General features: G+C 41.3%; 1 protein-coding gene across 2 annotated transcripts in view; it reads left to right on the forward strand.

Moving 5' to 3' along the window:
* LOC106526803 (homer protein homolog 3) overlaps positions 1-10,106 on the forward strand; it is a gene marked incomplete at its 3' end in the record, with an annotated part of 33,152 nt that overhangs the window by 3,208 nt on the left and 19,838 nt on the right. For both annotated transcript variants that reach the window (XM_014021487.1, XM_014021488.1), the window contains 2 exon segments: positions 4,011-4,142; positions 5,533-5,637. In XM_014021487.1, the coding sequence (XP_013876941.1) occupies positions 4,011-4,142; positions 5,533-5,637 (237 nt within the window).

The following is a 10,106-nucleotide window of genomic DNA, read 5'->3' on the forward strand; positions in this document are numbered from 1 at the left end:
CAGCTGACCTGCTAAAAATGACAGATTTTCTTTTCTGGATCTCTGACAGACGGACTTCAATCTCTGAACTCGTAAAGTTTTTCTTTTAAGTTTTCGCTGTCATTTTCATGAATGGACATTTCCTGATATCTGAGGCAGGAATCACAGCCTTATATGGTGTATTTGGGGTGGTAATTATGCTAATCTCCTCTCGCGTGCACGTGCAGCTGGATAGAACGGGTGTAAATTACGCAGCTCGTTTACGCACTTTTCCTGAAGATAGAAGTGTTTGTTGAATCTGACGTGACATGTTCGTACGAACCCTTTGTACGAACAAAAGTAAGAGAAATTTAGGATAAGAATACGAACATGTTCTTGCATGAGGCCCATTGATCACAACCTCAAGAACTTACAGCTACAGCTATCCATGAAAATGGAGATTTAACAAAATGGAGGCACTTAGAACAGTGAGGCCTAAAGCAGTAGGGTTCTGGATGCGTAGACATGCTGCTTTGTAGCAGCTGCGTTCCCTCTGCTCCACGAGCATCAAAATACACAGAACGACAGAGGGTGCATTTAGTACTGACATACATTTAGTATTATTAGTATTACAGAGCTTGATGGCAGGTGGTAGGAAAGACCTACGGAATCCTTTAGTCTTGCACTTCGGTGCTATCAGCCGACAAATGAAGGTAATCGTATGAAACACCTCAAGGTCATGAAGTGGGTGCCTGTTGTTCATGATGCAAAGTATTCTCTTCAGCATCCTCACTTCAGTCAGATTCTGTGAGGTTGGTAGAAGAATGACCCAGGGCGCGTGCAAATTCCAAACTAACAAAAAGGCGTTATTAAAAAAGAAGGCTGCTCAGAAAACCCACAGGCTTCAAGGAGAGAACACGAGGAACACGGAGGACAACCACACTGAGAACAGTACAATGATTGGACACAGACTGAGGACAAGACACATAAAGGCAACTAATGAGGACAAATGAGAAACACCTGGAGGAAACAAGAGGAAACAGCTGAGCATGGGGAGGGCAGCAGGGCAAAGAAACACAGGGGAACATCGAAACACTAGAAAAACTAGGAAAACATAAACACAGACTGTGACAGTACCTCCCCGTTAACGACGGCTCCCGATGTCGAAAAAGGAGAGGCACAGAACTCGAGGAACGCATGACAGGACAGACTCAAAGACAAAACACAAGAGTTCAGGAGGACGGCCCGAAGACCATCCAACACAGAACAGGAGATCCAGGGGACGGGAGACCATCTGATGCGGGAAAGAGGAACCTGATGGCAGCCTGGAGATCATTCCAGGCCCAAGGGAGTCGCAGGAGCAGATGTGGAGCCAAGGGAGGAGACGGGAGGTGATGAGGAGCCAGCAGAGGTTGATGAGCCAGAGCCAAGGTGATGGCAAACACAGGCAACAGAGGGGATGAAGAGACAATGGCTGACGACCCAGATGACGTGGAGGCGACAGCAGCCAACACAGAAGTCAAAGAGGCACCGGCAGATGACCCATAAACCTCAAGGATTGCCGATTCAGGATCAGGACTCGCCGACTCAGGAACTGGAACCATCAACTCAGAAACTGGGACCACCAACTCAGGAACTGGAACCATCGACCACCGACTCAGGAACTGGAACCACCGACTCAGGAACAGGAACCTCGGTGGACTCAGAAGATTTGGTGGACTCAGAAGATTTGGTGGACTCAGAAGATTTGGTGGACTCAGAAGATTTGGTGGACTCAGAAGATTTGGTGGACTCAGAAGATTTGGTGGACTCAGAAGATTTGGTGGACTCAAAAGACTCAGGCAGAAGTAGCCTGTTCAGGCAGCGAAGGCCCAGGAACAAAAGTAGCTGGCACAGAAAACACAGAAGGGGTGGGAGGGTGGGCGTTCAGATGCTCAGCCAGGACCCACTGACCAGGACCCGGTGGCCAGGCAGGAGCAGCAGATTGGGACGTCTCACCAGAACATCCACGATCTGCCAACAGAGTAGCTTTCGGGACGAGGAAGTGGGAGACCACCGGAGAATCATCAGCGAGCCGCTGATCAGGTGGTGTGTTACCTGGTTCTCCCAGGGTGGCAGAGATGGGACCAGTTCCACCAAGGAAGGGGGAGGAGAACTGTCCGCGGGGTAGCCAGATGACGCTGGAGATCCCCAGCGGAAGGTGGAGGGAGAACCCTTCTCATTTAAAGGCAGCCCAGAAAAACAAAACTTGCCTGCAGGCTGAGAGCTTGGTCCAGTCATTCTGTGAGGTTGGTAGCAGAATGACCCAGGGCGCAGGCAAAATCCAAAATAACAAAAAGGGACATTCCTATTGAACATTTTGAAAATTTGCAACAAAGCATCCTGTATTGATTCAATACGGGACAAAATTTGTTCTGTATTTTTCACTTTTCACGTTTGCATAATACTTTTCCCCAAGAATAAATGTTTTTAGCTAAAAATGTAATGACCCACCACAGTTTCGTCTGTCGCACTGTGTCCATATGTGTAGGCACCTAGAAATTGGGACAGCCTACAGCGCAGTGCAGTGATGTAAGAGACCGACAAATGTGCCCTATATGAGCTGCAGCCCCTGATTTGAGATGCAGTTCCAGTGTATTTTTAAAGAACAAACGTGTCTTTGATGAGTAAGTAAAGTTTATTTATATAGCGCCTTTCACAGACACGAATATCACAAAGTGCTGAATAGAAAGCAAATAAGTAAAAACAGTGCATTAAAAGAGTCAACCCACAGACCAGCACCAAAGACCTACAACATCATCTTGCTGCTGATGAAGTCACTGTGCATCGTTCAACTATTCAGCACACTTTACACAAGGAGATGCTGTATGGGAGAGTGATGCAGAGGAAGCCTTTTCTCCACCACATCACAAACAGCTGCTTGAGGTATGCTAAAGCACATTTGGACAATTCAGCTTCATTTTGGAATGAGGTGCTGTGGACTGATGAAACTAAAATAGAGTTATTTGGGCAGAACAAGGGCCATTATACATGGAGGAAAAAGAAGACAGCACTCCAAGAAAAAACACCTGCTACCTACAGTAAAATGTGGTGGTGGTTCCATCATGCTGTGGGGCTGTGTGGCCAGTACAGGGACTGGGAATCTTGTTAAAGTTGAGGGACGCATGGATTCCAATCAATATCAGCAGATTCTGGAGACCAATGTCCAGGAATCAGTGACAAAGCTGAAGCTGCTGAAGCCGGGGCTGCATCTTCCAACAAGACAACCACCCTAAACACGGCTCATAATCTAAGGCATTCATGCAGAGGAACAAGTACAACGTTCTGGAATGGCCACCTCGGTCCCCAGATCTGAATATTATTGAAAATCTGTGGTGTCACTTAAAGACAGCTGTCCATTCTCAGAAACCATCAAACCTGAATGAACTAGAGATGTTTTATAAAGAAAAATGGTCTAAAATACCTTCAGCCACAATCCAGACTCACATTAGAAGCTGTAGGAAGTGTTTAGAGAATGTTATTTCTGTGAAAGGAGGATCTACTAAATATTGAGATGAGGGTTTTATTTATGGTGCCCAAATTTATGCACCTGCCTAATTTTGTTTAAACAATTATTGCACACTTTCTGTAAATCATATAAACTTCATTTCACTTCTCAAATATCACTGTTTGTCCCCTATATGATATATTTAACTGTTTTTTTATCCAAACAATCCATAATTTATAAAGATAAATCAGGAAAATTAACAAGGCTGCCCAAATTTTCACACTCCATTTACCGTTGTAAATGGACTGAACCATGAATGATTATTTCCTGAAATTTGTTCAGTAATTCAAAAGACAGTGGTACAAACAAATACACAGACATAAAAGAATAGTTAAAGAATAATATTGCCTGCCTTTTTACTGTTCAGTGGCATGGACAATAACTTAACCAGATGTAAAGACAGTGAAATTAGTGCAGAACATGATTTGTTCACAGAACCATTTGTTGTCTTTATGTGTATCTACTGTATGTGTGTGATATCCTTTTATTGCCTCTGCGTTGACAGGCAATCATCAACTGCACCATCACACCTAGCATGACATTCACTAAGACGTCCCAGAAGTTTGGTCAGTGGGCTGACAGCAGGGCCACCATCATCTATGGACTGGGTTTTTCCACTGAACAGCAGTTGCACCAGGTAAACTAAACATCATCTCAGTCTAAGTTTTTTTTCCTAAAAGGCATTTTTGTAACAAATACCATTTATTAAATTTAACTGTGTAAGCTGGTTCTTTTTAGGTTTGTTTTTATCTCATGTGCACATGCGTGTACTGTATGTGTCTGTCTACTAGCAAAATATCTCATGAACCAGTGGAGAAATTTTGCTGAAACTTATAAAAAGTAATCAATTGATGTACTATCTGTTGGAGCCAAATTGATTCAAGACAGCTAACTAACTTTAAAAATACAAAAATACAGCATCCATCTATCCATTATCTATTATTATGGGGTTATTATCTTGTCTCCTGCACATCTCTCCAGGAAGAATCACTTGTGTTTAATACTTGACTCACATGGAACCAACGCTGAGGTAGTTCCAAAAGTGTGGTTAGAACCGAAAATTGAGACACATTTGACCGATTCAGAATAGATGAGAACCACTTATGGGCACCTGAGAGAAAAGTATCTAAAGAGATGCTGAGGCACTGGGTCCTCAAACAGACATTATAAATACTCCACATCATGCTATTATTCTGTGCTGCGCAAGGTTGACAGTATGCTGGAAATGAAATGAGCCAAGGGTGACGTGCATAAACGGGCTTGGACCCCGGTCATAACTGCTTCGCAGTTCTTGTTTTTGTTATTGTCATGGTAGACACACCCAAATGATTTAGTATATTGTTTTTTTTTTTTTGTCAGTTTGTTTTCCTTTGCTTCTTTTGGTTTTATTTAATCCACTTATTCCATTTTTTTTTTTTTTGGGGGGGGGGGGTATTATTGTAAGTTTATCAGTGGTTTCAATATGTGTACAAATTATAATAAAGTTTAAAAAATTAAAAATTAATTAGGTTTTGATATTTGGAGAAGTAACCTAAAAACATCTTAATTAAGCTATTCACTACAGATGGACATGTATTTTCATACAACTCAGACAAAAATAGTTACACGGTGTTCCCTTTTGTGGTACCAATTGGTTAAATATCTGCCCTTGGTCCAAGGACTATACAGCACAAATAAGCACTGTTCAAAACTTATTAAATATTTCTACTCACCTTTTTTTCCAATCAGTCAAAAATCAAAAACCAATAGACAAATCTTTACGACACTGTGCACCTTATCCTCATTGTGTCTTCCCCAAGTGGTTCCAATTGATTTACTCACCTTTATACAGCATTCTGGGACCTGTCTCACCTTCCATGTTGGTTCATTACGCTTTCCATGCAAGTTAGGTTTGTCGTCCTCCGTGTATTAGTGTGTTTTGACCCTGTATTCCTTTATAAATAAATATTTTTTGTTTTATATTTGAGTTTTTGCCAGTTTTTTCTAGATACAAGTCGAACAGTTGTTATTTATTTATTTTTTTCTAGTTTGCAGAGAAGTTCAAGGAGATTAAGGATGCTGTTCGTCTGGCACGAGAAAAATCCCAGGACAAAGAACTGGTCAATGTTGCACTCACTATTGCTGCACCTCAGGTAATCTTTCCTTTCAACAAAGAGTGCAAATATGCAAGATGATAAAACTTGTGCCATAACTGTATTAAAACATGCATTTTAGGCCTTTAGGAACTCATTTTGTTGCGAGTATCTTATCAGATACAACTTAAGTACAGAGCTACTGCAATTCTGTCTAAGGATGGAGGGAAAAGATACAGAAATATGAGCTGGATCACTTGTCTCTGAGGGAATAGAAAGTGAGTTAAAACTAGGACAATGATAAAATTATCTTGCACTGCTCACCAGTATTCCACATTTGGGTTTTCTACACTGAAGGTTTCAAAATGCTCTCTTTGAAAAATGACTGATGATTTTGATTAATAAACACTAATGGCCTTGTAGGAAAAATATGCATTGTTCAAAAATGGTATGTCCGAATAAACAGGAATCAGCTGGATTTCTTCTTTAAAACTTTATTCTCAGTCTTCTGACTCCAGTCTGGTTCATACGGCACTCAGCAGCACAGGCCTTTTGCAGACCTTGGGCTAAACCAAAACAAAGCAGAGACTGTCTAACATACTGACAACTTCCTTTACTATAATCATTGAATTGAGCTTATAATGTATCTTTCTTCTTGGTTACATCCCTGGAGGTGTTACCTTTTACGTCAGATGTCAGAACGTAACTCATTTTGTTTAGACTAAAGAACAAATGATAACACACCAACTCTCTGTCAGCTTTAACCTTACGGACTGAAATGATCAGAAAGTATAAAATACAATACTGATTCTAATATTCAATTGATCAGTTACTAAATTTCCTTCACCCTCTCAGTGGCATCTGCTTGCTTATTTAAAATGTCTTTTTTTACCTAACTTTTGTTATATACTGTAACTGAGCAGATTTCAACACATCATAACACATCAGAAAACCCAAAGCTCCAGTAAAACTGCTTGTTGCTTCATTTATGCATTCAACAGTAATTATCAAATCAGCTTTATTCATAAAGTAAATTTAAAACAGAGTTGACCAAAGTGCTGTATAATAACTCCAAAAAGCATTAGAACATTAAAATAACGTTATAATCAGTTCAAGACAAAATATGTATTAGAAAACAAAATATAAAAACTAAGTAAAAGACGTAAATGAGACATGTCAAATTAAAGGTAAAGGAGACCAATGCAGCTAGCACTTAGCTCAGTAATAATGCTTTTTTAATCCATTTTATATCATGGCCCGTTTTGCCTTGCATGAATTATGGGAAAGGTTGGGTCTTTTCTGTTGTGTCTTTCTCAACTTAATTGTGAATCAAAATATGTGAAAACGTTACCTGTTACGTCTCACATGGGATAGTTTAATCATACATGTCCCTTCCACTGTAAGGATGAAGTGGAGAAATATTGCTAAGTATTGGCATATTTAGCTGTTTATTAACTCAGTTGATGGTGAAGTTGTGAATAAAAAACTGAGACGCATCAGCACTTTGCAAAATAAACCGTGTTCACTTTACTCCATCACGTGTTCACAATTTTACTTAATTTGCTCAATTAAATCTTGTAAAATGTACTTGATCAAATTAAGTAAAATTTACCTGATTTATTCACAAATCTTTAACTGTATTCTTAATAACTTTTACTAGATAATGATGAGTAAATATTACTTGACTTTGTGGCATTTAAAATTGCTTAACAGACATTAGAGCAAATTCAAAAAGAAAAAATAAGGAGGTCCTCTGGATGGGTTCTTCTTTAGTGAAACGTTTCATCTCTCGTCCAAGAGACTTCTTCAGTCTGATGAGTTTCAGGTGAACTCAGCCTTAAGAGCACTGCCTCCACATGGTGGACAAAGAGGTTAGTCACATGCAAAACAGGGCCATCGCTTAACAATAGGCTTGATTAGTTATATTGTTCATAGAGGGTCATGTGCCCCATCACCTGACTTACTGGTTTGGATGCTGTGGTTCTTAGGTGTCGTGTCATGTGTATGTAGTGAATGCAGGCGGGGCTCAACGCCCCCTTGTTTTTGTCTCTTTTTCCCTATTTGTGTTGGGTATCGTTGGGGCCCTGATTCACACCTTTTGCTCACAGGGGGCTGAGTCATACTTGCAATAACAGCGTTGTAGGAGGAGGACAACTGGACACGAAGGCCTCCACCTCTGTTTAATGGTGGACGGTTCTTCTTCACAGAAATGGCTTCCTTTACTCCTCTCTTAAACCAACATATCTCTATATAGGCTGAGAACATCTTCATCCCTGAAAGAGTGACCGCTGGCCTGTAGATGAGTGTAAAGTGCAGAGTCCTGACCCAACGAAGTAGCTCGTCTGTGCTGGCTCATTCTTTTGAACAGTGGCTGTTTTGTCTCCCCAATGAATGACTGATCACAGTCCTCCTGACACAACAGCATATACTATATTACTCTGTTTTTGCCGGGGAACTGGATCTTTGGGGTGAACTAATCTTTGTCGTAACGTGTTTTGGGGTTTGAAAGCCACTGGGATGTCATGTTTAGAGAATAAACATCTCAGTTTCTCTGAAACTCCCACCACATATGGAATGACGACTGGTTTGGGTCTGGTCTTAGGGTCTTCATTTTCAGCTGGTTGTTGGCTGGAATCCTGTTTGGGTTTCTTGTCTGCTTTCAGAAAAGCCCAGTTAGGATAACCGCACTGCTCCAGGGCCTGTCGTGTGTGTGATTTCTCTTTCTCCCTGGCTCCTGTGTTTGTAGGGACACTGTCTGCTCTGTGGGACAGAGTTCTGATGACTCCTAACTTGTGTTTCAGTGGGTGGTGGGAATCAAAGCGCAAATACTGGTCTGTATGGGTGGGTTTGCGATACACGTCAGTTTCTAACCGTCCTCCATCCGAAACCGAGACATGGCAATCCAGGAACGCCAACCTGCCATCTTTTACATCCTCTTGTGTGAACTTTATATATTTACCTACAGAGTTGATGTGATCAGTGAAATGTTGGACTTCCTGGGCTTTAATTTTAACCCAGGTGTCATCAACATTCCTGAACCAATGGCTCGGTGGTGTCCCTGTAAAGGACATCAGAGCTTTCTTTTCCACCTCCTCCATGTACAGGTTTGTAACAATAGGGGAAACTGGGGAGCCCATAGTACACCCATGTTTCTGCCTATAGTATTGCCCCCCATGTGTGAAATAGGTTGATTCCAGGCACAGTTCAAGAAGTTGACACAGTTGTTCTGTGGAAAGAGTGGTTCTTCTGTTGAGTGGTGTCTGATTTAGTCTTACACAGACCACATCCACCACCTCATGAACAGGAACGCACGTAAAGAGTGACGTGACATCAAAAAAGACCATAGTTTCATCCGTCTGATGACATCCCTCACCTTGTTAACAAAGTCCATAGTGTTCTGTATGTGATTATCTGAAATGCCAACTAATGGACCAAGTACTGACGTAAGATATTTGGAAACATTGTAAGTGACAGAGTTAATCATGCCAACAATAGGTCTTACCGGTACATCCTGTTTGTGAATTTTGGGTAAACCATACAGACTAGGAGTGGCCTCACCTGGGTACAGTGTGTGGTACAGAGTGTGGTTAATAGCCTTGTCCTGCTATAACTTTTTCTGGCACTCTATCAACTTCTTCTTGTAACCACTTCCTGGATCTCTTTTCAGTGGCTCGTATGTGGTCGTGTCACTAAGGAGTGTCATAACCTTCTCATGCTAGCCTTTCTGGTTCAAAATCACTGTGCACCTTCGTCTGCTGGGAGGATGATGATGTTCTTGTCCTTGCTGAGGGTGGTGAGAGCATCTCTCTCTTCTCTACTGATGTTGGAAGGTGGTGGTTTGGCATTGCTGAGACAGGCTGAAACTTTGTTCCTAAGTTGTTCTGCTTCAAATTCTGGGATTTTGTTGTTGCGAATGGCTGATTCTGTGACTGTGACCATCTCAACCAGATTAATTCTTCTTGGTGCAACTGCAAAGTTCAGTCCTCTGGACAGGATTTCGGTTTCTGGCTTTTTTCTTTTTGATTTTTTCTACCTGGATTACTGAGATGCATCAGGACATTAGTGCAAATTGTTACGAGGATTTTTCAAGTAAATCTTACAAGTTCTTTATAACAGTGCACATGCGTCAAGCACAATATTGTAGCATGACACCTCACAGCTACAGAGAGAGGTGTAGCTCATGTTGTTGTTCAAGACTTCACCACCAGGTGGCAGTTTTGAAGAACCTTTATTGGATTCTTCTTCATGAACAAAACAGACAAAGTGAAACTCACAGGTCTTATTAATGACTAGGCCTACCACTCTCACTCATGGTTACGTCTGCTGAACGGTTTAACACAAGTTAACAAATAATGAACACACAAATTACAGTAACACAACAGACTAATTGCTGAAAGAACAATGTTAACCAATTCCCCAAAACGATTTAACAACAAACAAGAATCCTACCCACAATCCTCCACTGCAGTCACATGACAAACAGCCAAACACAGCAGAATGCTACAATATGCATTCCCTGTTCCCTGACA

This window comes from Austrofundulus limnaeus, unplaced genomic scaffold (genome assembly GCF_001266775.1).
Source record: "Austrofundulus limnaeus strain Quisiro unplaced genomic scaffold, Austrofundulus_limnaeus-1.0 Scaffold294, whole genome shotgun sequence".
In the NCBI taxonomy this organism is placed as follows: Eukaryota; Metazoa; Chordata; class Actinopteri; order Cyprinodontiformes; family Rivulidae; genus Austrofundulus; species Austrofundulus limnaeus.